The sequence below is a fragment of the Auxenochlorella protothecoides genome (genome assembly GCF_000733215.1).
Source record: "Auxenochlorella protothecoides strain 0710 unplaced genomic scaffold scaffold30, whole genome shotgun sequence".
Lineage (NCBI taxonomy): Eukaryota > Viridiplantae > Chlorophyta > Trebouxiophyceae > Chlorellales > Chlorellaceae > Auxenochlorella > Auxenochlorella protothecoides.
Window position 1 is genome coordinate 141,517 of NW_011934162.1, and position 27,588 is coordinate 169,104.

General features: G+C 62.8%; 9 protein-coding genes across 9 annotated transcripts; 5 read left to right on the forward strand and 4 right to left on the reverse strand.

Annotated features, from left to right (window-relative positions):
* Nucleotides 1-202: 202 nt before the first annotated feature.
* On the reverse strand, nucleotides 203-1,378 carry F751_2843 (Serine/threonine-protein kinase SAPK3; the record flags this gene model as incomplete). Its single annotated transcript, XM_011398156.1, has 3 exons — nucleotides 203-318; nucleotides 517-581; nucleotides 789-1,378. The coding sequence occupies 3 exons, from the start codon at nucleotides 1,376-1,378 to the stop codon at nucleotides 203-205; spliced, it is 771 nt and encodes a 256-aa protein (XP_011396458.1).
* Nucleotides 1,379-2,431: 1,053 nt separating this feature from the next.
* On the forward strand, nucleotides 2,432-5,035 carry F751_2844 (26S proteasome non-ATPase regulatory subunit 11; the record flags this gene model as incomplete). The annotated part of the gene is made up of 8 exons (XM_011398157.1): nucleotides 2,432-2,734; nucleotides 2,831-2,907; nucleotides 3,049-3,178; nucleotides 3,382-3,514; nucleotides 3,776-3,888; nucleotides 4,122-4,271; nucleotides 4,463-4,667; nucleotides 4,881-5,035. 8 exons carry the CDS (start codon nucleotides 2,432-2,434, stop codon nucleotides 5,033-5,035), a joined length of 1,266 nt encoding a protein of 421 aa, XP_011396459.1.
* An 86-nt stretch (nucleotides 5,036-5,121) lies between these two features.
* F751_2845 (hypothetical protein) lies at nucleotides 5,122-5,702 on the reverse strand (the record flags this gene model as incomplete). The annotated part of the gene is made up of 2 exons (XM_011398158.1): nucleotides 5,122-5,239; nucleotides 5,341-5,702. The coding sequence occupies 2 exons, from the start codon at nucleotides 5,700-5,702 to the stop codon at nucleotides 5,122-5,124; spliced, it is 480 nt and encodes a 159-aa protein (XP_011396460.1).
* Nucleotides 5,703-6,252: 550 nt separating this feature from the next.
* Nucleotides 6,253-7,971, reverse strand: F751_2846 (tRNA-specific 2-thiouridylase MnmA; the record flags this gene model as incomplete). The annotated part of the gene is made up of 4 exons (XM_011398159.1): nucleotides 6,253-6,589; nucleotides 6,725-6,954; nucleotides 7,191-7,565; nucleotides 7,711-7,971. 4 exons carry the CDS (start codon nucleotides 7,969-7,971, stop codon nucleotides 6,253-6,255), a joined length of 1,203 nt encoding a protein of 400 aa, XP_011396461.1.
* Nucleotides 7,972-8,095: 124 nt separating this feature from the next.
* F751_2847 (GDT1-like protein 2, chloroplastic) lies at nucleotides 8,096-10,292 on the forward strand (the record flags this gene model as incomplete). The annotated part of the gene is made up of 4 exons (XM_011398160.1): nucleotides 8,096-8,201; nucleotides 8,931-9,323; nucleotides 9,550-9,759; nucleotides 9,985-10,292. The coding sequence occupies 4 exons, from the start codon at nucleotides 8,096-8,098 to the stop codon at nucleotides 10,290-10,292; spliced, it is 1,017 nt and encodes a 338-aa protein (XP_011396462.1).
* Nucleotides 10,293-10,666: 374 nt separating this feature from the next.
* Nucleotides 10,667-12,793, reverse strand: F751_2848 (CMP-N-acetylneuraminate-beta-galactosamide-alpha-2,3-sialyltransferase 1; the record flags this gene model as incomplete). The annotated part of the gene is made up of 5 exons (XM_011398161.1): nucleotides 10,667-10,978; nucleotides 11,072-11,503; nucleotides 11,833-12,186; nucleotides 12,384-12,478; nucleotides 12,667-12,793. 5 exons carry the CDS (start codon nucleotides 12,791-12,793, stop codon nucleotides 10,667-10,669), a joined length of 1,320 nt encoding a protein of 439 aa, XP_011396463.1.
* Nucleotides 12,794-14,463: 1,670 nt separating this feature from the next.
* Nucleotides 14,464-19,440, forward strand: F751_2849 (Uncharacterized protein YnbB; the record flags this gene model as incomplete). Its single annotated transcript, XM_011398162.1, has 13 exons — nucleotides 14,464-14,587; nucleotides 14,844-14,969; nucleotides 15,142-15,317; nucleotides 15,479-15,694; nucleotides 16,028-16,231; nucleotides 16,445-16,534; nucleotides 17,278-17,451; nucleotides 17,577-17,707; nucleotides 17,899-18,050; nucleotides 18,208-18,377; nucleotides 18,530-18,713; nucleotides 18,950-19,255; nucleotides 19,406-19,440. The coding sequence occupies 13 exons, from the start codon at nucleotides 14,464-14,466 to the stop codon at nucleotides 19,438-19,440; spliced, it is 2,088 nt and encodes a 695-aa protein (XP_011396464.1).
* Nucleotides 19,441-21,531: 2,091 nt separating this feature from the next.
* On the forward strand, nucleotides 21,532-25,147 carry F751_2850 (Glycogen synthase; the record flags this gene model as incomplete). Its single annotated transcript, XM_011398163.1, has 12 exons — nucleotides 21,532-21,610; nucleotides 21,820-22,019; nucleotides 22,157-22,309; nucleotides 22,516-22,670; nucleotides 22,905-23,098; nucleotides 23,285-23,443; nucleotides 23,636-23,707; nucleotides 23,900-24,121; nucleotides 24,275-24,347; nucleotides 24,511-24,642; nucleotides 24,737-24,827; nucleotides 24,950-25,147. 12 exons carry the CDS (start codon nucleotides 21,532-21,534, stop codon nucleotides 25,145-25,147), a joined length of 1,728 nt encoding a protein of 575 aa, XP_011396465.1.
* Nucleotides 25,148-26,001: 854 nt separating this feature from the next.
* Nucleotides 26,002-27,575, forward strand: F751_2851 (1-acyl-sn-glycerol-3-phosphate acyltransferase 1, chloroplastic; the record flags this gene model as incomplete). Its single annotated transcript, XM_011398164.1, has 6 exons — nucleotides 26,002-26,114; nucleotides 26,268-26,409; nucleotides 26,584-26,683; nucleotides 26,857-27,002; nucleotides 27,219-27,335; nucleotides 27,447-27,575. Coding segments are annotated over 6 exons (747 nt in total), but the record flags the coding sequence as incomplete, so codon positions are not given.
* Nucleotides 27,576-27,588: the final 13 nt, after the last annotated feature.

The window sequence follows — 27,588 nt, forward strand, 5'->3', positions numbered from 1 at the left end:
GGGGGGGGCGACAGATGGTTGGTGCGTGCGGGCCGGAGCTTGGTGTGCTGTGTGAGTGCACAGGTCGAGGTGGTTGTGTATGGGTGAGAAGTGGGATCTGCACAGCACACGGCCACATCCTCTCGGCACCAGCCCTGGGCTCAGCATCCAGGCATCTGAAACCCTACTGGAAGAAGTGAGCCGGCCTCCTCCTCCCGTCTCCTCACAGGATCTGCATCTCGGCGGTGCGGTCGTCCACGCCGGGCCGGTTGTCAAACGGGAAGGCCCCCACCAGCAGCGCCACCAGCCAGATGCCGCAGGCCCAGACGTCGGCCTCCACTGCGCGCAGGGAAGGGTGGGGCAATGATTGACGGATGCATCGCCGGGAGACCTGCGGCCCGGGACGACCGAGTGGTCCATGCTGACACCAGATTCCCCAACGTCCCGCAGGTCCAAGACAACCTCGGCCGTCGCTCGGCTGCAGCCCAGTACTCCCATCCCCCCTCTCTACCCCTGACCGCCCCCCTGCCGCCTCACCAGGGTTGTATGACTTGTGGTTTTGCCGGTTGGTGATGACCTCGGGCGCCATATACACGGCGGTCCTGGGGTGCGGTGGGGTGGTTGGCAGGGGATGATGCATCAGCAAGGATCAGGCACGTACGTCCCCTGCTGATCAGCACTGGCCTGCTGCCTTCAAGAACCCCATTCCGATACGTCGCACAGGCTGTGCAGCCCAGCGACCACCCCCTCCGCTCCGGAGCCTCCTCAATGTGGATCCCTTCCCTCGTCATCCCCCCCCTAACACACACCCGAGGTGGGTGGTCATGCGCGCGTACTCGGGCTTGCCCCAGTACTTGGCGAACTGGAAGTCGCAGAGCTTGACGCGCGCGGGGTCGGCGCCGTCCATCAGGCTGTTGTCCAGCTTGATGTCGCGGTGGGCGACGTGCAGGGAGTGCAGGTACTCCACGCCTGCGATGAGCTGCCGGAACATGTAGCGCGCTCGCTCCTCGTCCACGCACAGCTCCAGGCGGGCGACCTTGGGGATCTGGGCCGCCACGTACTCGGCGCAGGACCCGCCCGCCTCGTAGTCCAGGACCATGGCGAGGTGGGTGGGGGTCAGCATCACCTCCTGCAGCGTGCACATGTGGGGCGAGCCCCAACCCACCTCCGCCTGGATCACCACCTCGTTGTAGGTCAGGTCCAGGGTGTGCTTGGGCAGGGGGCGCTGCTGCAGCTTGAGTGCCACCTCCTCCCCCGTCCCGCGCCGCCGACAGAGCCAGGTCTGGCCCGTGCCGCCACGGCCCAGCAGGCGCACTGCCTCGTACCCGGACTCCAACCCGAATCGGCCCTCCACGTTGTCAAAGGCGTGGATGCGGGGATGGCGCACCAAGTGCGCCATGCTCAGCTCCTGGATTTTGGTTTGGGGGGACCGGCGGGGACGGGGCCGGTGAGGGGACCGGCAGGCACAGGGTTAGATGCTGGCCCAGGCGGCCCGGCATGGATTCGACGAGGGGCGCGGCAAGGGGGTGGCAGAGGGCGTCCAGCCTGGCCGACATGCGGTGGGCATGATGGCGGAGCAGCAGGCACGCCGCAGCGCCATACCATCAGCACTGTGATCCCTGCCTCCAGCATAAACCGCCTCCCATCCCCGGGCAACGCTCACCTGGGACTTCCGGTGGAAAAAATCGTGGCTGGGCACCTTGTGCAGAGCCACATCCCCGTTGTGGGGGGAAGCCGCGGCCTGGCCGTCAAGTCGAGCGGCAGGGAAGCTCGCGACCTTGTTCGCGACGGGGTTGGGAGAGGCCGGGGAGGGCACGGGAACCTCTAATCTGTGATGCCCTGGTTTGCTGGCCACCTGCTCCGCCCCGTCGGCAGCAGCTCCACGCTCAGCGGAGGCACAGCCCCCCACTGCGGTGGGCCGGCAGCAGGTTGAGGGGAGGCGCGCCTCGCATGCAGTTGCCAGCAGGCTGCTCACACACACTCTCACAACTCACTTGATAACCTGGGAACTCAAGCCTGGGGAGGGAGTCGGGGTACCAGTGTGTCCGGGTTTTCAACCGCCTGCCAGCGTTGTCGGAACCAGTGCTCAAGGGGAAAAGGAGTCACTCAAGTATCGCGCCGTGCACTCGATGGATTTGCAAAGAAAACAAGGACTACTGAGAAGTGTACAGGAGGCTGGGTGGCGATCACGACACACGCTGGGAAGGAATTCGGTGAATGTGCTGCCTGGCCCGAGGATCTCGATCCGGGCTGGGTGGTGCTCCAGACACGGCATGCGTCATCGCTGCTCCAGAGTGAATCGTCATCCTCCTTTCAGGCGATCATTCCTTCGCTGCTCAGGCTTTGAGTGCATCATCGCAGGGTGCCGGATCAGTCTGCTTGCCCTGGAGGGTCCACCTCGGCCGTGAAACTTGCGACTGCTGTTGCCTTGGCAATCCAAACTACTGCTCCAATGGCGTCTGCCCTGCAGACTAGGCTGGAGGCTATCGATGGTGCCTCCAGTGATTCAGCGCAGCAGCTGCGGGCGCTGTTGACGGGCGAAGGTCCCAACGATGGAGAGAGTGTAAAGGTCAAGGAGAGCGCCCTCACCCGCCTGTGCGAGGTCTTGGTCTCCTCGAAAGATGCAGATGCTCTCAGCAGTCTGCTCCTGGACTTGCGCCCGCTATTCGCTGTCATCCCCAAGGCCAAGACCGCCAAGATCATTCGCACAGTCATCGATGCCATCTCCCGAGTGCCCAACTCGACGCAGCGCCTGGTGAGTCCGAGGATGTGGCAAAGCTCCCTGTGCAACTTTGCGGCGTAGCGGGGTGCGCCCGACAGGTGTGTCTCCCCTGATCCTCCACTTATGCAGCTGGAGGTGTGCAGAGCCCAGGTGGAGTGGGCTGCGGCTGAGAAGCGATCCTTCCTGCGGCAACGGCTGGAGACCAGGTCCGCTGCTTGGCGAGCGGGTGGCCAGGGCCGGGCATTGGATGGTGTGTGTGAGTGAGTGTGTGTGTCTCTGGGCCATGAGGCTCTGATGGGTGAACCATGAGGCACGTGTCACTGATTCCTCCCCCATTAATGATGCAGGCTGGCAGGCTTGCTGCTGGAGATCAAGGACTACCCCGCTGCCCTGTCCCTGCTGAGCAAGCTCTTGTCGGAGGTGAAGAAGCTGGATGATAAACTCCTGCTGGTGGACATCTACCTCCTGGAAAGCCAGGTACCAACACGCTTGCATGCATGCATGCGTGTTGATGCTGGGGGTCTGTACATGGGTTCAATGACGATGATCCTGTGATGAACAGCGAGTGTGCATGCTTCTCACACGCTGGCACAGCTGGTGCGTGATCTCTGGGCCCCATTGCACTCGACGAGTCCAGCAACACCTCTCCCCCCATTACCTCCTTTCCACCATGGCAATAGGCCCACCATGCACTGAAGAACCTGCCCAAGAGCCGGGCGTCCCTGACGGCTGGCCGGGCTGCGGCCAACGCCATCTACGTGCCCCCCTCCACGCAAGCCGACCTCGACACGCAGAGCGGCCTCCTGCACTCTGGTGAGGATGGAGTGTGTGTTTGCAGGGCGTGTACGGTAGTGCATGCATGCATCCATGGAGTAAGGGCCCATGGACTTTGTGTGGCAATGTGGGGATGTGGGTGCAACAGGCGGTTGGTGGGGCGCCTTGCTTGCAGCAATGGCAGGGGAAGTTGGTCGCTCGCTGGTCGAGGGCATTCGCTTTGTGCAGAGGAAGCGAAAGCCATCCAACCGTCAGAGCCCACATCCACCAGCCTCTGCCCCCCCCCTCTTCCTTTCACAGAGGAGGGCGACTTCACCACCGCCTACAGCTACTACTATGAGGCGTACGAGCAGTACGCGGCCCTTTCCTCCCCACGCGCCCTGCCCCTGCTCAAGCTCATGCTCCTGGCGAAGGTACTGATGCGTGCATGGTCATGGGAGAGGGGGACCGTTGGTACCCTTCTTGCCTGCCTGGACAGAGAGGCGGAGGCATGCTGCTGACTAGAAGGAGGGGCTCTATTTGTCAGCCCCGACCCCTTGCAGGCCCTGGCCCTGAGTGTGTTCTCACTCCCCAGCACCATCCTTCCCCCGCCTCCCCACACCCCGCCCTCCTCCCCACAACCCATCCTCCTCCCACATCGCCGCAGATCATGAAGGGAGACGTCGCGGAGGTGCCGGCCATCATCAACAGCAAGACCGGCGCCACATCGACGGAGAGTCGCGAGGTGGCCTCCATGCGCGCCGTGGCTGAGGCTTACGATTCCCGCAGCCTGCACGACTTCCAGGCGGTCCTCGAGGTGAGCACCGGGTGGCTGGGCATGGGAGAGGACTTGCCCTACAGGGAAGGGGGGGGGGGGTGTCCGAGGAGCCGCCGGATCCTTGATGGTGGTGGATGGTGTGTGCCTGCATCTTCAGTCATGAGACCCGCGTTGGCACCGAGGCCCACAAACCAACAACCTCATTCCCCATCCTGAACACGCCCGCGCAGGAGTACCCGGAGCAGCTGACGGAGGATGTGAACGTATCCACCCACCTTGCCCAGCTGTACAGCACGCTGCTGGAGAAGAACCTGCTGCGCCTGATCGAGCCCTTCTCGCGCGTGGAGGTGGCCCACATCGCCAGGCTCATCGACCTGCCCCTGCCCACCATCGAGGCCAAGCTTTCCCAGATGATCCTGGACAAGCAGCTCGCAGGTTGGTGGTGGGGTTCAGGGCGGGTTGGCTTGAAGGAAGTGGGTGGGGTGGGGTCAAGATGAGTGTATGTGGTGGGTGGGATAGGAATCAGGGTGACCTGAAGAACATGCAGGATCAGGCCCTGGCACGAAGGCCGGGCCCAGGGGAGAGCACGCCCTCTGCGCAGAGGCTCAACCGATCTCCCACAACCACCTCCTTTTTACCCCTCGCCAGGCACGCTGGATCAGGGGGCCGGCCTGCTGGAGGTGTGGGAGGAGGGCACCGAGGACGAGGTCTTCCCCCCTGCCCTGGCGGCCTTTGAGAACATCGGGCGGGCAGTGGACTTGCTGCACGCCCGCTCCCTCAAGCTCATGGCTGTTGCCAACTGATGCATGGTCATGAAGGCCGGCAAGGACATGGCGGAATGTAACACTGCACAAACGGCAAGATGCAGCAGGATGCACAGGAGATGCCATCAGAGCCAGCTGCTTATGTTGACGAGCTGGGCGGCACACTCGGCATACACCACGCTGCGATCTGGAGAGGTCAGGCGGCCATCCACCCAGCATCGAATGCCACGCATCTTTACCACCCTGCAGGATGGATTGGAGCGGGGACAGAGGGGAAGAATTGAAGTGGGGAAGCGATCGATGCTGTGTCAGGCAACCAACAAGCACCTGCACACAATCCCCACCTGCACTCCACCCTCAGCGTCGTGTGGAGGGGCACCGCCTTTTTGATCCGGAAGTTCGCCTCGACGGTGGCCAGCACGGGGGTGAATTCGCACTTGGCCAGCTCAGCGGTGGCCTCGTCCAACACGGACTCGACCGCGCCGCCATGGGCCGACACCCAGAACCCGATGCCGATGCTGGCGCCATCCCCGAGACGTACCACGCCCTCCAGAGATCCGTGCTCATCCCCCGGGGCTGGTGTCCTATAGAACATGCGTAGGTCGATGCCCCGCGCAGCAGCCTCGTCTCCCGTCACCCAGCCGCCGCGTGGAAGGGGCTGATAGGGACCCGCCTCCCCCGGCAGGTGCTTCTCGAATGCCGCCATGTCCGGGGAGGCGCAGAGCTCAAGCAGCAGGGCATCGTCGTCCGCAAACAGCCCATGCTTCCTGCTGGGTATGCCGTGGGCAACAGCCTGCTCCCTGTATCCAGCCGCGGTTCCTGCGAGCTGGTGGGTCCGCAGCCTCGACGGGGCAAGGGTAGGAGTTGCGGGAGGTGTCTCACCCTGATTTCCAGGGCCCTGATCCTCGATGAGAGCGCACATCACACTGCAATTTCGGCCTGTACTACGAGCATCCCGACGGGTGCGAGTGTGCAAGCTGTATCTACAGCCACTCTGGAGTGACACCAAGTGGGATACGGGCAGTCGACTTGCTGCCACCCGGGCACAGGACATGCCTCGGCGATGGCCAGGGATTGGTAAATACGGGACGGCAAAGAGATTTCTATGCCAAACGGCCAAAATCCATCGCTGTGTCCAGACATCGCAGTCATCAAAGAGGGCTGCCCTATGGGGTTGAATGCGATCCTATCGCCAGCACCGTGGACTTACGCACCTTGGCTGGAGATTCATTTTACACGATCAAGGCACTTTCCCACTACAATCCGCCCTCTATGACCCCCGACCCACAGCAGATTTCATCCTTGTAGAACACGGCAAACTGCCCTGGGGCCAGGCCCTGATCGGGCGTGGCCAGGGTGACGACGCCCGATGCTGAGTCAGCATCGGCCATCTCCAGAGTGCACGCCACGCTGTCCGGGCCGTGCCGGGCCTTGCACCTCAGCTGCAGCGCAGCGTCGGGGTTGGCGGCCTCGGGCCGCCGGTGCCATTGCAGCTGGGACACACGGAAGGTAGATCGATCCGGCCTGGGGGCCTCGTGGTATGCCCGCGACACATACACAATGTTCAGCTCGATGTCCTTGCGGGTGACATACCTGGTGGGTGGTGGATGAAGGGTGGGGAGACAGCATCTTTATCCTGACCAAGAAGCTCAGGACATTTACCAAGCACATGGCACATTTGCAGCCTCAATCAGCAAACACCCCGCATGCCCACACAGCGGAGCTCACCAGGGTCCGCCATGCAGTGGCACGCCTTTCCGCTGACCCAGGGTGTGGAACCAAAAGCCGCGATGGTAGCCCAGCACCGTGTCGCTTTCCTCCTCCACGATGGGCCCGGGCCAGTCGCCCAGATGCTCGCGGATGAACTCGTCGAACCGGACGTGGCCCAGGAAGCAGAGGCCCTGGGACTCGCGTCGCGCCGCGTTCGGCAGCTGTAGCTCTGCCGCCAGCTGGCGCACCTGGTGTGCATGGGGGGAAGGGTGGCGGAGTGGGATGGGCCGCTGACAGGAGCAGGAGCCGCCGGGTGCGGAGGGTGAGCATCGCAAAAGAGGGACCAACGCAGCTTCAGGGATGCGCGGGCACGTACGCGCAGATGCATTCTTACGCTGAGCGCTGCCGCAGCTGCGTCAAGCCTCCATTCACTCGAACGATCCCGCGCAGACCCGACAACAAACACACACACACACTCACACACCTGAGTCTTCTGGAGGTGGCCCAGGGGAAACATGCACCGTGCCAGCTGCTCGCCGCTCAGGCGAGACAGGAAGTAGGTCTGGTCTTTCACCGCATCGGGCGAGGTGGCCAGGTGCGGTGTGGCCTCGCCCGTACCGCCTGCACCGCCCCGCTCCACTCGTGCGTAGTGCCCCGAGGCGATGCGGTCGAAGGCGGGCTCCTGGCGTGCCAGCCAGGCGTGGAACGCCCCAAACTTGACCCTGGAGTTGCAGAGCATGTCGGGATTGGGCGTGCGCCCGCGCCTGACCCCGGCGATGCACTCCTCTACCACCAGGGCCCAATACTCGGCGGTGAGGGGGACCACATGCAACGGGATGTCGCCCAGGGCCCGGCACACCTGTGGTGGGAAAGGGGGAACAGTGGGGACATTGGGCCGGGTGCCAGGGGGCACATGGCACTCCTCAGACCTGCACCCCCCCGGGCTGCCCGAATGGCAAGCACAGCCGCCCAAGCTTCACACGACGTGTCCATCCGCTGCCCACCTCCCGGCACTGCTCCAGGTCCTCCTCCCAGGGGCAGGACGCCCAGGTGTTCCTAAAGTCCTCCTGGAACCATATCTGGAGGTAGAAGGCGTGGACTTCATGGCCGGCTCGCTGGGTGAGAGCCAGGGCCACGCTGCTGTCCACGCCCCCACTCAGTAGGGCAGCGACCCTGAGCCGGGGCCCCGGCTCGCAGCCTTGCAGCAGGCTTGCATCATTGGACAGGGCGGGGGCGGGATGATGTGTTGTTGCTGAAGGGGGCATGGCGGGTGCCTGCTGCGCAGCCTGCAGGCCAGGCGGCCCAGGGCTTGCAGCAGCCACATCCCACGCAGGCTTGAGCCAGCGTGGCCGAGACCTTTTACGATCGCTTTCTATCCACCTGCCAGGAATGCACCGCGGCGAGTGGCTCGCACAGAACACATTCGATGGTGGGATGGAGAGGGTGGAGCGCCAGACTGTGACCATTCACGAGGTGCTCGGCGAGGAGATACCTGGTGTGGCTATGTAGACAGAGCGCGCTCAGATGTACAGGATTTTAATGTGCAGTAGATTGGCAAAAGCGGGAACTCGACCAAAGAGGCTCGTGGGCTCCCGTCTTAATCCGTCGGTATTAAGTGAAAAGTTGCGTAGGGTCGCTGCAAACCTATGTGCTCAATTACTCGATTCAAAGTTTTATTATATATCGTTGAATAGTTTGCATTTGCCATATATACCGGAAATCCACCTGGCAGCATGTGATGCGGTCGGTCCAGCGCCAAGGGTTTCGAGCATGGATAAGCTGCCATTCAAAACCTCGACGGCCTCTCATGTACTCGAGCTCAGCCACCGCAGTTTTCGCAGTGTTGTCGTTCAGTCCATACAGCGGCGTTACAAAGGATCTTAGGAGAGAAGTTGACCGAGAATACGTCGCTCTGGCGAGGACGAGTCGTTGCGGCATATCACTGGCCCTGACTCAGTATCGCTCTGCTAGGGGCCATGGCGCTCGCGGTCTTCCACAGCACACCATGCGTGAGGCATAGTCTCACACAACGTAACGCACCTCTCACAAGACTACCATTCCGAAGCAGCTTCGTGGTTTGCCGAAGAGCAGCGCTGCTGCCGGACAAGGGTGAGTTGCCACTCTGGAGGGGGCTGTGCAGGGTTGTGGAAAGACTTGACACCGGAGTAATGGCCCCCTTCTGCCCTTCTGAAACCGTCTTGTACCCCCTTTCTGACCTTTGCAGTATCTAGAAGTCGTAAGGCTGCCTCCCAGGGCGTGAAGAGCAGCGCATGGGCCTCGCCGCGTGGCACCCATATCCACACCCGAGCCACCTTGTCTGGGTCTGGACCCTCGAGCTCTGCGAGCGACGCCGAGCTGCCCACCCGCAACCTGCCGGGCGTCGTTGCTCTCCTGGTGCTGGGGGCATTGGGCGTGGTGGGTTACCGATGGCTGTTTCAGTCGGAGGTGGGGAGCGCCTGGCTGGAGGCCACGCGTACTGCGCTGGCTCGGTCAGGCTTTGCCCGCTCCGGCTTCCTGGCGGCCTTCAGTCTCATCTTCACCTCAGAGCTGGGAGACAAGACCTTTTTCATTGCCGCCATGCTGGCCATGCGCCTCGGCAAGGCCATCAGCTTTGTGGGTGAGTGTTGTGTGTGTGGGGGGGGGGGGGAGGCTGGCCACCCCAGATGGCGCCTGTGTCTGCCACATAGCAACGCACCAAGGTATTAATGCATGCTGCTGGTTCTGCATCATGCTCACGTGACCAGCTCTATACACCCTGGGATCTTATAGTCACCTTTAAAAACCGCACGCTCATCCTCCAGCCGCCCAATACCCAACCCCCTGCTCCTCCAACCCCCCCTCAGGCTCCCTCCTGGCCCTGTCCCTGATGACAGCGATTTCTGTGGGCATTGGGTATGTGGTGAAGCGCGTGCCCGCCAGCATCGAGACCACGGAGTTCCTGGGCCAATGGTTGGGCGCCGCGCTCCTCGCTTTCTTTGGCATCCGTACCCTGCTGGACGCCTGGCAGTCGGAGGAGAAGCGGGCGGACGAGGAGAAGGATGCAGAGAAGTCGCGTGCGTGTGATTCGGTGGGGAGACTAGGGGGGGGGGTTCCAGTTTGTGGCCCAAGCACGGCTGCGGAGGGTCTATAGACCTTGTGCATTCCTCCTGGTGCCAACCTCTCGGCACCGGGAATCACCCCCCTGCGTTTTAAAAGACATCACCCCTGCACTGCATCGACTATCGTAACCCCCTCATCCATCCCCCCCCCCCCACCCACACACACACTCTTCATCGCAGTGGACGTGGCGGTGCAGACCGGCAAGATCAGTGCGCGCGGCTCCTGGCGCGGCATCCTGGAGGTGGCCAGCCTCATCTTCGTGGCGGAGTGGGGTGACAGGTCCATGCTGGCCACCATCGCTCTGGGCGCGGTCCAGGCTCCCTGGGGCGTGGCCGGCGGCGCGGTGGCCGGGCACGCGGCGGCTACGCTGATCGCGGTCACCGCCGGCGCCCTGCTGTCGCGCCACGTCAGCGAGAAGACGGTGGGGTACACCAGCGGCATCCTGTTCCTCGTCTTCGCCGCGGCCACCGCCCTGAACTTGTTCTGACGACCGGAGGTGGGAAGGGCGGCGGGCAGGACGCTCGCTGCATTGAAATCGCTGTAGATTCTCTTTGCTGACTCTTCTGTAACAACGTCGCACACACCCTCGGTGGGCGTGGCCCGGGCCGTTGCCCTTCGCATGGCCCTGTCTTCGACAGCGTGCGACAGGGGATTGGGAATGGGTTTTAAAAGGTTCTGAGGCGGGCTCTCGCGGTCCTTGAAGCGCAAGCGGCGAACACACTCGGGCTCCGGCTTGCACGTGCCACGCAGACTCATGCGACCCATGCATTGCTGGGCCCACATCGATGCCGGGCTCTCAACAAGCCAGCGCCATGGCTGCACACTCGAAACGCCGCCGCCAGCGTCTGGCGCCCCACGACGTCATCGCCGGGTGGTCGTCGCCGCCGCCGTGCTGTTGTGCTCCGTCTTGGCCGCTGCGCCCTGCCCCGACCCTGCCGCTGCACTCTCCTTCCCCACGGCGGTGCCATTGCCTCGGTCCCCCCCCGCCGCGCCACCGCCCGGTGCCTCCTCCGCCGGCGGGCGCCCTGCCGCCCGCGCCGACTCGCACCAGGCGTCGACGGGCTTCGGCACGATGCCCAGCGCCGCTCGACATGTATCGCAAGCGGCCGGTGCGGCCATGCACTCCTCCACGCAGGGCTCGCCCCAGGCCACCAGGCCCACGCGAGCCAGGGCCTGGAGCGCCGCCCAGCGCGCCGCGGCGGCGCCCGGCGGGTCGCCCGACGTGCCCACCGCCGGCTTGCAAGGCTCGTGGTACGCCTCCGGCACGCCCTGCGCCGGCCCCTGCGGCGCCAGGCCGTACAGCGTCACGGCGCGGCAGGTCTGCAGCGCCAGCAGCGTCCCCGCCAGCTCCAGGTCGGCCGCGAAGCCCAGCCCCTCGGCCAGCCAGGACTCAAAGCCCGGGTCGAGCGCGACGATGGCGGCCGGCGCGGGCGAGGCCGCGTTGGCCAGCAGGCCCGTGACAGTGGCGCGGCTGGCGCTGCGCACCAGGGCCAGGTCCTCCGGCCGCTCGCGCCAGGCCCAGTCGCGCTCGTCGGTCAGGCGCAGGTTGGTCTTGGACCCCAGCGAGGCCTCGTGCCCTGCGCTGGGCGTGGCGCCCAGGCGCAGGACCAGCACATGGGCGTCGATGGCGGGGCCCAGGCGGCGCAGGAGGAGGGAGCCGGAGGAGCCCACCACCGCGCAGGTCGGGTACGCCTTGCTCTGCAAACATGGGCAGTTTGTTTTTGAATGGGGGGGAAAGGGGGATGAGACGGTGGTGATTGAACAGAGGGTGTTCGGGGATTGGAGATACGGAAGTCTTGGGGGATTCAAAGGGCTCCCGGGGTTTGTGGAGATGTCGGAGAAGGGAAGGAGATTCGGCGACGCCGCCGGGCGAAGGGGAGGGCGGCCTGGCGAGCTGTCCTGGCTGGGGGAGGCCCAGGAATGAAGGGTCCTCCGCGCCAGGGCAATTCTCCAGCACAAAATACCCTCCCCACCTCATGTTTCCCCCCCAACCCCAACCCCTCCACCAAACAGACACACCCCTGCACCTTGAACACCAGGTCGGAGGGCGGGAGGATGCGGTTCAGCGCCGCCGTCTCGGCCGCGTCGGCCAGCAGGTCCCACTCGAGCGTGGGGCCGGGGCGCAGCACGCGGATGTCGGCGTGCCGCGTCTGCGCGTGCAGCATCAGCTCGCCCTCGTAGGCGGGCACGAAGCGGGGCAGCCCCGGCGCGAGCAGCGCGGGGCTGAGCACCAGGGCGTGCCCGCACACGACCCCGGTGTACAGCACCACACAGCGGCACCGCCCCGCCTCGCAGGCGCCGTGCGGGCCGCACTCCGCGGGGGAGATGCAGACCGGGTCGAGGGGGAGGCCCCCGGGCCCTGCCTCGCCCAGCGCCTCTTCCTGAAGCGCGTGCATGGGGAGGGGGTTGTCGAGGGGGTTGACGGCTGTGTCCGCAGCACCGCCACTGGCAAGGTCTCAGAATGGGAGTGATGCGCGGCATGCTTGGCAGCACCAAGATCGCCCGCCGCGCTGCCGCAGCGCACATCTGCAGGAGTCTGGGATGGCTGCCGGCGGAAGTGTCACCTCGCCCCGCTCACCTGATCGGAGGTGGTGAGGTCCAGGGCGGCGGCGTCGGCGGCGAGGCGCCGCGCCGTGGCGTCAATGTCGGTGTCGATGTCCCGCTGCCGCACCACTGCAAGGGCGGATGCACACGGGGGGGTTCCTTCATTGCGGCCCAAGTGCAGGGCCGTGATTGTGCAGGGAAGCAAAATTGCTAGAACCGGCCACGCAGCTGTGCGAGAGGGTTGGGACATGGTGGTCTGCGCTGGAGCCAGACGGACCAAACGAAGCCGATAGATTGAGCAACTCCCTGTTGCGCACCGGCATCGGCCTCGTTGATCAGCGCTGCCACTCCCGCCACCAGACCCGCGTTGTAGGGGGGGGCATGGATGGGGGTGGGGTGCTTGGGGGGCGGGGGGGAAGGGATAGCTGGCGGGTGCAGGAGCATTCCGGCAGCCTCCCGCACTGCGGCAATCAGCTGTCGGGTGGGAGGGGTGTCTTGGGCCCCCTGGACAAGCTCAGGGCAGCCTGCTCCATGGCAGGGCTGCTCGAGAACAGCTGCCTGAGTGTCAGCTTGCTGAGGTGTGGGTGGAAATGGGGTTGGCAGGGTGACTGAGCAGATTATGCTCGTCTCCGGACGCACAGGTAAGTCGGTGGGACTGGTGAGGGACGGAGCGCAGCACGGTGACTCATCCCATCAGGATCAAACATCCTGCCCCACCTGGCTCGTGGCAAAATGCCCTCCTGAAGCCGAGGAGAGCTGACTCTGCATGGGAGGGGTGCCAGATCGATGAATACATGCTGTCAACCATGACACCCTCCCTCCCCAACCCAGAATTGCTGACTCCCTTTGATCCGTGCAGTCACAGACATGTCGGCCACAAGGCAGCTGGTATATGAAGTTTTGAGCGGCATGACGCGCACTTGATGCCTGAGGCCCAGGAGCCCGAGGCCAAACAGGGCGATGAGAAGGACCGGCCATCGTATCGAACTCCCTCTCGCTCTGCGTCCTGGCGCCCTGCTATCGACTCGCGTAGGGAGGAGCGGAGATGCGGAACCCCGTTGGCCCCTAAGCATCGCGAAGTGAAAGCAGCGTCGGGGGGGGGTGCCGTGTCATGGTCCGCCGTGCGTCATCCCCGGGCACCAGAGGAATACCAGTAGACCACAGAGGCCAAGTCAATCACTCAAATCGAGGGTCCCGAAGAGCTGGAGCATGCGGCAGGGACGCCGTCGCGCGAGTCTGCCGAGCCATTTTCATATTATGGTGTTTTGAACACATGTTTGACATCCGACGTGGCAACAAGATGTTGGGTGCAGTCAGTGAATCTAGCAAGTAGGCGACTCAATATCATAGTCAATGCGCTGCTGACACTCATATTTACAAGTCTGAGTACGTTCACAACACTATGTGAAAAGCTGCTTGGGTACTCCCAACAACCCCTGGCCAGCAAGTGATTCCGCAGCATACAAGTCAGAAGAATCAGTGCAGATGATCCTGGCTTCCAGACACCATTCAACTCCAGCCAAAATCAGTGTGAAGAACCATTCTAATGCAAAGATGTGTCCCATCCCTGAAATTGCAAGTGTGAATTCTGATGAGGTTGCATTAGGCAGTATAGAGCTGCTGGGGACTGCAGTACCCTCCCTCCGTTAGGTGCTCGAAAATAACGTTGGTAATGTCAGGGTCCCATACTTTTCAGAGCCCGAAACCTCGACCCTGAATGTGACCATCTATCACATACTTGTTTCAAGTCTGAACTGGTTTGTTTGATTGGCATCGGTGTGTGAGGTTCTAGCGCCCAGACCCCCCGTGTCGCAACAAGCGCGAAGACAGCAAAGTGCGTGCCGGCTGCCTCCAGCATGCCATCCCATTTATTATGAATCTGGGGCGCTGATCCTCGAATCGAGCCTGCACCAGGCCTCGGTACCCCTGGTTCCAGCACGGACGCCACGACACCCCCGGGCACTTCTCCACCCCCGGAGGCATCCACGAGCGGGCGGCATCTGCACCTGCGCCCAACCCCCGCCTGGAGTGTGCCATGGGGGGCGGGGTGGCGTGGGCCCCACCCCCCCACCTTCCCCCTGCAGCCTGCAGCGCTGATAGCAGCCCAGGCCGCCATGGAGGCCGCGGCCTCCCAGGCGGCCTGGGAGCGCAGTGGGGGGAGGCTGGAGGAGCAGGAGGAGGAGGTGGACGAGTACGTGGTCGACCCGGCTCGCACAGCCAAGCTGCTCGTGTCTGGAGGTGCGGGGAGATGCCGTGTGGGCGTGTACAGGAGTGAGGTTCTGCGGGAGAAGTGGGGAGGGGGCGCTGCTTGCAGACCCCCATTCCCTCGATGGCAGCCACATTTGTATGCAAATTGGCCCTGGCATGCTGCTGCCCTGGGGTGCTGTTGCCCAGACAAGTGCAGCCCCAGCCTGCAGCGCCTGCGCTCTGTGTGCCCTGCATCTGCCAGGCTTGCTAGATATCATGGCCCCAAACCCCACCCCATGCCATGCAGGCATTGCCGGGGCACTGAGCAGGACCGCCACTGCCCCGATAGACCGGCTGAAGATGCTGCTGCAGATCCAGGAGGGCAGAACACCCATGACCATGCGGCAGGGCTTCAAGCAGATGGCGGCTGAAGGTGTGCGTTGTGGGGAGGTGGGCGCATTCCAGCGCGGTCGGGTGTGCCTGTGTGCTGTGGCACGGCCAGCGGAGCCTCCCTCGCCGCTTGGGGCTGCAATGCGTGTCTCTTGATTGCGCACGTTCCTGATCTCCACTATGCTCATTGGAAATTTCTTCCCCTGCGTTCCCAGGCACCATGTCGGCCTTCTTCCGGGGTAACGGCACCAATGTGGTGAAGATTGCGCCGGAGACGGCAATTAAGCTGACGCTGAACGATGTGCTTAAGCATGCTGTGGTGTCCGACCCCGACGACATAACGCCAGCTCAGCGCATGCTGGCGGGGGCGTTGGCGGGGGGCTCAGCTCAGGTGTGGGGTCGGGGGGGGTGAGGAGAAGGATGAGGGGCCAGGGTGAGATGGGATGGCCCTATTCAGCTGGAGCGGAGTGTCCTTGGCCCTGCACCAACCCCAGACCCCTCCTCCACGCCACCTCCCACAATAGAAAGTCTTGCAACCCTCCCCAACAACAGGCCCTCATCTACCCCCTGGAGCTGGTGCGCACCCGGCTGGCGGTCTGCCCCAGCGGCACCTACGGCGGCATCTTCGACTGCGCTGGCAAAGTGCTGCGCCAGGAGGGCGTGCGCGCCTTCTACCGCGGCATCGTGCCCTCCATGATCGGCATCCTGCCCTACGCCGGCGTGGACATTGCCGCCTTTGAGCTGCTCAAGGAACGCCTGCTGGACGAGGTGGGGGGCGGTGGGAGAGGAGGAGTTGGGTTTGTTCATCGGGGGAGGCGGGAGGGGGGTGGATGAGAGTAGGTGAGTATGATCGTATGGGCGATGGTCAGGAAGGGAGCCTAGTCGGGCAGCCAGCAGAGGCATGCAGACGAGTGCAGCTGAGGCAGTCGGTCGCCACTCCAGCCCCGCTCCCCCTGCGGCGATGCGCAAGGGGCTGAGTATCGTCGCCCGTCGCGGTCCTAGGAACGCATGCAACAGCGCTCCGCATTCCCTGTGCCGCACACATCCCCCCCCCCCCCCCCCGCCCTCCTCCCCATCGCTGCCCTGCGTCCTTCCGTGCAGTACGACAACCACCCCCCCGCGCATGTCATCCTCGGCGCGGGCATGCTTTCCTCCTCCCTGGCCCAGTTCGTGTCCTACCCGCTGGCACTGACGCGGACGAGGCTGCAGGCCCAGGGGGTAGGCGGGCAGGCGGTGCGATACACCGGCATGATGGACGTGCTGCGGCGGACCTTTGCCAACGAGGGCTTCCGGGGGCTGTACAAGGTGCGCAGCAGGGGGGCAGCAGGCAAAGTTTCAAGGGGTGTTTGAGGGGTCTGGGCTGGCACTTTGACCCTGGTAATGTGTACAGTGGAGAGCCAGGGTGCAGGCCGCCATCTCCACTTGCCCTCCATGCCGGTGCTGCCAGGCCATGCACGTCGCTGGCCCGACCAGGGCATGCAGATAATTCCCACTCCTCTACCACACCTCCTCACACAGGGAGCGGGGACGAATCTCTGCAAGCTTGCCCCCGCCGCGGGCATCAGCTGGTTTGTCTTTGAGGAAACCAAGCTCGCGCTCGGCGTGGATGTGCGCTCGTGATGCCGGTTGGGCGTCTTGGGCCCTGGACCACCCGCCAGCAGGTGCTACGCCCTACACTGACCGCCCCAAGGAATGTAGCAATGCCAGTTGTCCGAGGAGCGTGTCGGGGCTGGGTTGGAAAGGGAAGGGGAGTGTTGGGGAGAGATTCGGGCGCCACGCTATCCCACCCCGTCGTCCATCCGACGCATGCCGGGAGTTTGTCCGGCACGGTGGGTTCTGAAGACCCGCTAATTCTGCCGGAGTGCACCCGTCTTCAATCTATAAATAATTGAACTACATTCAATGTCGTACTCTCGATAGCACGCGGTCAATCCACTGCGTACAAGTCGAATACTAGGGCAACGATCCTCAGTCTGGGGGATGTTCACCGGTACTAGTAGTCTAAAACCTCCGCAAACAATATGGTTCTCGTCAAAGAGCAGCCATAACTCCAGGAATGGACGTCTTAATGACCTCCATGTGCGCCGAGGCGAGGGCAGAGCGGCCAATCGGTCGGCGTGGATGGGTGCGCCGCCCCAGCATCAAGTTCATGAGGCACCCACCGGGCTGCACCCCAAGAAAGCCAAGACACAAGACCCGCGCCAGAGCCCACTTAAAACGGTTTGTCTTGCCGGATGGTGCTGCATGGTCTTTTCGTGGCTGCATTCCATTGGATTGAACCTTGGTACAGCGCTTGTTCGTCATCCTCGTCAAGAGGTAGGCTGTTCACCAGCCACTCTCCTCCACTACAGATCTGGGCATGCGCGGAGGAGCTGCAACCCGTCTTCAGCGAGATCGACCGCCTCATTGCTGCAAATGTGGCGCGCACGCAGCGCGCCTTTGCGACCGCCAGGATTGGGCCCCACCACTTCCTGGGCTCCACAGGCTATGGTCATGGCGATCTGGGCCGGGGTGCCCTAGACCAGGTGGGGCCCGTGAATTCAGGAGGGAATGTCCCGAGGCAGTCCGAGCAGGCTGGGCATTGGCTTGTGCCTGGAACTCCACTTGCTGCAACCCACCCTCCCTTCTGGCCTGCACTGGCCTGCGTCAGATCATGGCTGATGTGATGGGCATGGAGGCTGCGGCGGTGAGGATCCAGTTTGTTTCGGGCACGCACGCCATTGCCTGCGCCCTGTTTGGCGTCTTGAGGCCTGGCGACGAGCTCCTTTCTGTGGCCGGAAGGTGTGGCGGGCCCGGGCTGTCAGGAGATCGTGAGGGTTTGCCTGCTGGACGGAAATGGAATCAGACGAGGCACACAGGCTTTTGCCCACGGATGTGTTGCACTTGCCATTTTGTTGGGTGCACTGCCAGGATCCCAGCATGCATTCACCCATGAACCCAGGCAGACACCCATCGCCCACACCCCTCGCCAGTCCATATGACACGCTGGAAGAGGTGATCGGCGTTCGCGGCACCCCTGGCTCCGGTTCGCTCGCCGAGCATGGGGTCGGGTACCGGGTCCTCCCACTGGCGCCCGGCAGCGGCGCCATAGACTGGGGCGCGCTTGCCACCGCCGTGAAGCCAGGTGGGAAACTTTGGAGAGCCACCAAGTATCGCTGCTGCCAGGGGTGGGGCCCCGGGGTGGCATCGAGCAGGCAGGAGAGCAGGTATACCAAGCAAGCTTCCCCGGGATCATGCGATCAACGTCCAGCCACGTCACCAGCCTCCGCCAACCGGTGCAGAGACACGCATGGCCCTCCTGCAGCGCTCGTGCGGCTATGCGGACCGCCCCACCCTCAGCCTGGAGGACATCCGGCGAGCTGTGCAAGTCATCAAGGCCCAGAGCCCTCGCGTTGTCGTGGCGGTGGACAACTGCTATGGAGAATTCACCGACACCGCTGAGCCCGGAGCGGTGGGGCCTGGGAGAGTGTGGAAGGGTTTTGCATGCCCTGTCTGGGTCGTGGAGGCTGGAACTGTATAGCAGGCCAGCGTACCACCGGCTGTTCCACAGGCGATTGTGCACATGGTGTGTTCAGCTCCCAACCTCCATTTTCTTTTTCCCAGGTGGGGGCCGATCTCTGCATGGGGTCGCTCATCAAGAACCCGGGGGGGACGCTCGTACCTGGCGGGGGCTATGTGGCCGGAAAGCGCCACCTGGTGGATGCCGCCCTGGCGAGGCTGACGGCGCCTGGCATCGGGAGCGAGGCGGGCGCCGTGAACGGGGAGACCCTGCGCCTCATGTTTCAGGGTGGGTCTTTGGGAGGGGTGGGAGGAGGTGCAGAGCGCGCTACAAGCCTACCCTGGCTGGGGGTCTGGGTAGTGCATGTGGGTTGCATGGCTTTTGCCAGCGGCGGCTAGCCTGGCTGCGCGTGGAAATCATGTTGAAACCTTTGGAAACTCCGTGAGGCATGCAACTGTCAGGCGTCTTGTCGCCGCGGGGTCTACTCAACCCCCTTCCCTCACCTCGCAACCATGCTGGCCCAGGCCTGTACGCCGCCCCCCAAACGACCGGCGAGGCGCTGAAGGGCGGACGCCTCGCAGCAGCCGTCATGCAGGGGGCTGGGTATGGGGTGACCCCCGCCTCGGGTGCTTGTCGGCCCTGGTCTGCCATCACCGCCATCAGACTGGGTTCCCCGCATGCCATGGCTGCCTTTGCGAGCGCGGTGCAGGCCTCCAGTCCCATAGGCTCGTATGTGACCCCCACCCCGGGCGTGACCCCTGGGTATGCCGACCCTGTGGTGTTCGCAGATGGGACTTTTGTGGCAGGGAGCACGTCTGAGCTGGGCGCAGGTGTGGGGGCTGGGAGGGAGAGTGTGGTCACGAGGGTTGCGGGTTGCAATGTTCTTGAACAGGAAGGTCATGCGCCTCTCCTTGTGAATGAGATGCCAGGGGGCATTCTCATGATGCCATGATTTACTATGAGAGAGGCGGCCTGTGCAGAGGTCACGGAGTCCATGGATTTTGACATTTGCTAAGAAAAATACCAACAATCCTATCCCCTCCCTTACAACTTCAGATGGGCCGATCCGGCCACCCTATACCATATACTGCCAAGGAGGCACCCATTGGACGTTGTGGGTAAATGTGCTGCAAAGTGTCCTCACAGCGCTGGCACAGTTGGAGTAGGAGGCCCTCGTCCACCCCTGTTCGACAACCTTCTCCCCCAAGTATTATGATGGGTCCAACACCACATACACTGCACAGGATATATTGGCACGACACTTTCTGGACAGTCCATATGTAGTAGCAGGGTCTATTTATCCTGATAGAATACTAAATGCAGTCCCCGTGCTTGGATTTTAGAAGCACATCCCAGAGGCAAAAGGGAAGGCGAGACAGATTCTTTGATGGTCCAGACTGGTCAGCTGCTGAGACATGCAAGCTTGACATCTCGAAAAAGGTAACGAGGCATATGCCTGCCATACAACAACACAATTGGACCACAGATTAGTGTGCTATCTGCAACCACCAAAAGCATGATTGGGTGCCCAGCCTCAGCATCAAGTTTCCTTGGGCTTGACAGGGAAAATTCCCTGTGAGGTGGTTGAGGGGGACTCGATTGAGCACCTTCGTGCTTTGAAATGGACATGAACTGCATGCTTCCCAGATTACTGCAACAATATGACTATAACGTGCCTGCAGAGACCTGTCTCCCTCCAAGAGTCCCGCACGCTCTGCAGTTTTGCGGCCAAATTCTGAGGATCGCACGGGGAGAGGAAGTGAGTGGGAGGCGATATAGCTCCAGAATAATGCAAAAGCCAGACACATGAAAACGATGGTCCTCCCCCAAGTCCTCATCAGATTCTCATGCAATTGAGCAGGGGTAAAGGCTGTATAGGAAGGAATGCACACAAGTAGGTGCAACCAAACATTTTGCACCCAAGACACTCACTTTTGTCGTCATAGTTCGCCGCACGAGCATTCAGAGTGGAAGGATGGAGCTCAGCCTCCCCCAGACCTGGCGAGTATGAGTACATGGGGTTTAGCCGGCACGCAGGAAACGCCCAATCACAGGAGAAGCACGTTCCCGCAGCCAATGTGCGTGCCAAGCAGGCAGCTCACCTCCATGCCGTGTGACGTTCTCGGTGAGGAATGACGGGTCGTTTTTGCCCTTCCGATACCAGAAGAATCCGAATCCTGCCACCGTAGCAGCTACGATGGCCACAAGCGGAGCTCGCCTGACTGCAAGGAAGCCGATGTGAGGAAAAGGTGTTTACAGGGGCTTCGACACTAGGTTTCCATCCTATATATACATAAACATAACCCTGATCTACCAGGGCAATCAACATACCACTAAACGCTCCCGTCTCTTTGACGGTTTGAGTGGTCGGCATGAAGGCGAAAGTGCGGAAGGACGATGGTCACCAGAGTGCGGCTTCCGAACACGGAAAGGCTCGCGATGATACTGATTGGATTATCTCTGCTGCGCGTGCCTGAGATTTTTGGGTTGGCTGGAAGTTTACCAAGTCTGAGGTGCTGCTGCCGCATTCACGTGGAATCTGCCGTCGCTTAAAACTGCTGCGAGACATGCTTCGCATGCTGTGGACGTCCGGAACAGCCGCGATCGCAAAGCGATCCGTCTCGTCTACGACTCCAGTAACCCATCGAGGGCATACCCACAGCATTCTGATGCGGATCAGATGATCACATCTATTCTGTAGGGGCTCACACGTACCAAGCGCCGAAAACGGGGCGAGTGCTCGTTGTGCACTCGCCTCTCGTGCGGTATGTCGGTGGCCCCGTGTGCGATGCACACAAGGACCCTGTATCAACCGAGGTCATGTCAGAGCGCCATCAGCATATGCGCGGCTCCAAGGCGCACTCATCGGACCGCTGGCGGTGTCGTAGCGCAGGTTTGGTCCGGAGTTGCCCACCAACCGCGTGCTCAAGAAGATGTTGTGTCGAGATGGTCCACCACGCAGGCGATGCCTGGTGGGGGTTGTGCCCGGCGATTCTTTTGGGAATGAGACTGTAGAAGGGCTCAGGCTTCCCACCTGCATCTCCCAATTTCAACCCGTTTGATCCTCCCCGCGCAGGCCAAGAAACAGGCATCTGATGCCGATTTGATGGCGCTTGTCAAACAGCTGCGGGCTGAGAACAGTGCTCTGCGTGTGCAGCTGGCACGGGCTGGGCTCCTGCCTTCAGGTGGCAAGCGCGCGCAGGATGCCTCTGCGCCCGCCCCACCGAGCCCCCAGGCACGAGCCCCGGCGTCTCCAAGACGGAAAAGGGAGGACCCGGACCCCCACCAGTCCAAAGGTAGTGCTGAGGGGGTCATAGAAACCCTTTCTGATTTAAAATCATGCTCCCGGCTCTGAGCCTGATCAATCCCCAGCACGCTCCATTGCCCCTCACAGGCAAATCCCTGCCCAGCCTCGCAGAGCTCGAGGCCGGCATCGTCTGGCCACAGGGGCGGGAGGACAGGTTCTGGGAGCGCCCGCCACGCAAGGCCCCGCTGTCCCTGCCAGGCCCGCCGGGGAAGGAGGGCCCCCCTGCGACGGCCGCCGAGCCCCTCACCATCATCCACATCGCCGCCGAGATGGCTCCCATTGCCAAGGTGGGTGGGGGTGCGGCGACTGCCATTGCTGAATCTGTGACGCAGGGTATCATCCAATGATCATCCCCTGTGTCGCACATGCCAGGCACCCTGAACCCGATTCGTCCCCCCACCCATCCACTTGCACTGGGGTGCAGGTAGGAGGCCTGGCGGATGTGGTCACCGGGCTGTCCAAGGCCACCGCAGCTCGTGGGCACTCTGTGGAAGTGGTGCTGCCCTATTACGCGTTCCTGGAGGGCTCCCCAGACGTGAGGGATGCCCGCTCGGTCGGGGTGTTTAATGTGCCCAAGGTATGGTGACTACAGAGAGACGCCTGGCAGTGCGCCGCCGGGAGGGGTCCTAGGTCAGAGGGAATAATTACTTTGGCTGTGTCCAGGAACATGCTGGTGGAAGCTCTGTCTGCTTAGCATGGGGGGTGATGAACTCTGCGATGACCTTTCAAACCCTTCTGAATCTCTGACCCCCCTTCCTCCTCTCCCCCTCTCGCCCTGCACAGGGCAACGGCCTGGCGAGGTGCGAGGCCTTCACTGCCACGGTGGAGGGGTGCAGGGTGCTGCTGCTGCGCCCCGTCGACCAGGGGAGCCTGTTCCAGGGCCAGAGCGTGTACGGCGGCGCCTACAACGAGACAGAGGCCTACCTGCACTTTAGCAGGTGGGGTACTGGCTGTTGTTGCTCTGTAGAAGGAGAGGGAAGGGGGGGGGAAGTGCCTCAATACTCCAGGTCTGACAAGACACTCGGGTGTCTCGCATGGCAGTGTGCAGGCAAAGGAGGAGCAGGGTGCCAGGCGTGCGGCATGGCAATGCTTATGATGCCACCCTGTGTCGTGAAGAGGCCCACGACATCAACCCTTCCCCCCCCCCCCTCCCATGACCCTCCGGCTCCCAGATCGGCGCTGGAGGCCGTGCGGGTGCTGGACCGGCGGCCCGATGTCCTGCACTGCCACGAATGGCAGACCGGGGCGGTGCCCATGCTGTTCTGGGAGGCCTACTCCGCGAACCTGCCCCGCACACGGCTGGTGCTCACCATCCACAACTTTGACTCGGTTGGCGAGTGCCGACAGGACGAGTTCCTGCACACAGGTGCTGGGGTCCAAGGGGGCGGCGTCGATTCGGTGCATGGGCATGGCATGCGCGCTGGCGGCTGCCTGATGGGCGGGCCACGACCCGCGCGTTGGCATGGCGGACACCACCCGCCCGGCACGCTGCGGTGCGTCCTCACCTTCGAAGCTCCCCTCTTTTTGGCGACTCGTTCCTGCCGCCACGCAGGCATGGCCGGCGGGGCGTTTGCGTCTGTGGACCGTGCGCTGGATGAACGCACGGTCGGGCACAACCCGGAGCGCCTGTGCCTGCTGAAGGGCGGCATCGTGTATGCCAACGCCGTGACCACCGTCAGCCCCAACTACGCACGCGAGGCGGTCCGCGATGGTGGGCCAGCGAAGGGGATTAGTAATGACGTTGGTGCTGGGTGGACTGGGAACGGTGGAATGACTGGGAGGAGGAGAGCAGGGGCTTTGTGGTGTGTGAGCCCTTATAGTCTCTGACCAGCTTTCTAGGGCAAAGTATGGAAAGGGAATGCTCTCCCATCTACAAAGTAGATGAACCTTTCCGGACCTGCAGGGGCTGCTGGCTTCCTGAAATCCACACTGGCCCAGCCGCACATCGCAGCCAAGTTCACCGGCATCATCAATGGTGGGCGGGGAGGGAGGGGGGGATTGTGGCGATGCAGCTGGGTTGTGGCCGACACCGATTGCCAGCGTTTGCCAATGAAGCACGTCCGTGTCCCTATGGAGCATGCACCTACTCCCACCTCCCCTCGTCTGATCCCTGAACCTCCGGTCATGCCCTCCAGTCCATGAATCCCCACTTTGGACCTTGCTGCAGGCATCGACACGGAGAGCTGGGACCCGGCTCAGGACGCGACGCTGCCGGCGCCCTTCTCTGGCGCCTCCCCGCGGGGCAAGGCGCTCTGCAAGCGCTTCCTCCAGGCGGGGCTGGGCATGAGTGTCGCCCCAGACAAGCCCCTGGTGGCCGTCGTGTCCCGCCTGGTGCCGCAGAAGGGCATCCACCTGATGGAAGCCGCCCTGCACCACATCGCTCAGCACGGTGAGGGGCTGCTGCGAGGGGAAGGCTGCAGGGAGAATCGTGAGACGCTCCCTTGCATCCCCCTCTCCTGTACAGTGATTGGGATCTGCGGGCTTGTGCCGGCAGCAGCAGCCACAGTCGGCAACAGAGTCATCCATGTTCCCCTGTGGGCAGGCGGACAATTTGTGCTGCTGGGGTCGGGGCATGCTGACGGGGCGTTGCGGCGAGCGGCGGAGGAGCAGTATAGGTGGGCTGGGGAGGGAGGGAGCCTCTGGGAAGGGCTCGCTCACCTGCACAGCGACATTGAGCCACAGGGATCTTGGCATGCAAGCTGACCTCTAGGGAGATGTTGACAGGCTCGTGCGCATGCCAGACTCACCTCACTTCAACGCCATCAGCTTGCCCCGCAGGGACAATGCCGATGTGCAGTGCCTGTTCATGTACTCGGAGCCCCTGAGCCACCTCATCTACGCCGCGGCCGACATGTTCCTCGTGCCCTCCCTCTTCGAGCCCTGTGGCCTGACCCAGCTCATTGCGCTGAGGTGGGGTGGCGGAGCCGTGGCCTGTGCGTGGCATGGGCAGGGGTTGCAGGCCCGGCGCGAAATCCTTCTCATCAACCTCACCACCACACCATAGGTATGGAGCGATCCCGATCGTCAGAGCCACTGGAGGACTGGCTGACACCGTGAAGGACGTGGCCTCTGGAGACGTGGGTCCCGTCTCTGTGGTGATCCTGGGAGGGCTGCGCCGGGGGCTGCATGGCCCTCTGCACTCCAGGTGCTGATTCGGAGTGAGTCGACGTTGTCTCCCGTGTCCAATAAAAAGATCCTCCATTCCCAAACGCTGCAGGGCGGTAATGGCTACGTGTTCCAGGGCATGGATGGTGGGGCGGTGCAGGCGGCAGTGGGGCGCGCGATGGCAGACTACAGGGAGCGCCCGGGCGAGTGGCAAGGCCTCGTGCTGCGGGTCCTCGACGATGGCGATGCGTGGAGCTGGGATGGCCCAACAGAGGAGTACCTCGATATATACAGCAAGGTACTGGCCTGAAGTCCCTCTGGCCACGAGGTGCGTGTCCACCCCACATGCTGCTGGGGTCCAGCAACTCCGTTGATGGCCGAGGGGTGGAAACGCGGAATGTATCAGATTCGTTGTTGCCGCAGAGGGGGGGGGGCCCCAAACGTCGACAACACTCGAGGCCGAAAGCGCTTGCGTTGTCGTATCGTCGAATGCCTGGGACTCGACGAGGAATATCCGAGTCAAAAGGTCGTACGCCCTTTGCACGACTGGGAATACCCGAGTCGATTTGTGATCCACGCCAGGCTGGTGGGCACCCTCCCACGCAGAAAGGGCTTCTTTCTCCCCAACCTTCGCCATACGTCCCACAACACTCCATACAGGGCACCGGATGCAGTCGCTGAGACAGCAATCGGTGTCCTGCCCTGCGCCCTTCCACTTTCGTCGACGTGGCCACCGTCCCACCACCTCCGCCGGACAGCGAGACACCCGGCGCACAGTGGCTGTACCTGCGAGGAGCGCCCCACCTCCAAAGCATGCCCTTCATGCTCGGCAACTGCATGGACTTTCTGCTGAGGCACATCCCCTGCGGCAAGGAATAGTACCCGCGGCCGCGCAGGTGCAAGGCGCCTGTTGCAGCGAATCGGCTCCGGAGGCCGATGGCCGCGATTCGGAGGTGCTCGAGGCCTCCTCCCCCCTCCTTCCCTGCCCAGATGAGCCAACCGGGCCTCTCAACGACACAAGTGAGTCTGCTCTTGTTTAATAGGAATCCTTGCAATGCTCATGAGGGGTGAAATCCTCCCTAGCATGTTGAGAATGGTCTGCTCCTCATTCCAGGCAACAACGCTGCCCGTCCCCCTCACCCTGCAGCCCATGCATCCAAGCCGCTGGCAGTGCTCCGTGCCTTTTTCTTCTACGTAGTCACATTCGCTGTGGCCACGCCCATCCTGCTCATTCTGCTCCTGCAGCTCCCATTTGTCCTCCTCTTTGACAAGCACAGGTCCTGCGGTCCTGCAGTGCACGGTCCTGGGGAGCGAAGGGATCGGCCATGGCAGTCTCCATGATCACGGCCATGTCCGCTCAGGGTGCGGTCCCTTGCACGCTGCCCTCGCACACTGAGTCACCTGGGATGTGCTGTCCCTCGTTGCCACAGGAGGAGGGCGCAGCACGTCTGGAACACGGTCTGGGCCCGCCTCAGCGCATGGCCATTCTACCGCGTGGAGATGACAGGGCTGGAGCACCTTCCGCCCTCCGACTGCGCGGCCGTGTATGTCGCCAATCACCAGAGCTTCCTGGTGAGGAAGGTGGCGCCAGGGAGATGGGGGAAAGAGGAGAGCATGTGGGGTGCGGCTCACCCTGGCGGCACTCAACATGGCGAGACGGCACTCGTGGCTCACGCTGTGCTGCCGGACCTGGGGATTCCCTCTAGCCCATTCAAGTCCAGCCCTCCCTCAAAACCCTCACCGCAGGACATCACCACCCTTTTCCACATTCGTCGCGACTTCAAGTTCATCTCCAAAACCTCCAATTTCCTCATCCCCATCATCGGGTGGACCATGTATCTGACAGGTGCGCAGTGGGATGGGGCTGTGCATGCGTCCCTGGCGCTGGAGATGGGTCAGACCATGCGAGGGGGCAGGGGCTGGGGAACGGCAGGTGCAGGGGTCTCGCTGCACCACGTGTTGTCCCCCTAGTCTCTCGCTGCCTCACACCTGCCGCCATGCCCGTCCTTACCTCAACAGGCCATGTCAAGATCGATCGCATGGACAGCCGGTCCCAGATGCAGTGCCTGAAGGAGTGCGGGGACCTGCTCAGCTCCGGCGCCTCTGTCCTCTTCTTCCCTGAGGGTACGCGGAGCAAGGACGGCAAGCTGCACGCCTTTAAAAAGGTGCGCTGTGGGGAGTGGCGATTGGGCACAGGCTTGCATGGCTGAAACCTGATGACAGGGGAACCCGGCTCGGCCCTGCTGGCATCCAACGAATGTGTCTCACACTAGAAAGAATGGGTGGGGTTGGGATCCTGGGTTGCAAGTAATTGTCCCGAGAATCTATCTGCTGCGGTGGAGATTCTACCATGTTCGATGCCTGTTGCCATGCTCCTGCAGGGGGCCTTCTCCGTGGCAGCCAAGAGGAAGGTGCCAGTGGTCCCCATCACGCTCCAGGGAACAGGGGAGCTGATGCCCGTTGGCGCCGAGGGCAGGCTATTTTCAGGAACCATCAAGGTCTGCCCGGCTGTGTTGGGCGCCTGAGCGCCTGAGGGTGTGCTGTACTCCTTGCAGCTCCTCCAGCCCAATGCACCCACGGTGCCCCCTGCGTACACGCTCACCGCACAGGTCCGGGTGCACCCGGCCGTCCCGCCCAGCCAGGCGGTCGCCATGATGGCAGCGGCCCAGGCCGCCGTGGCGTCGGGCCTCCCCCGGGATAAGCTGGGGCCTGACGTCCTGCGGGCAGTCCAGAGTTGAGGCCACGACGCCG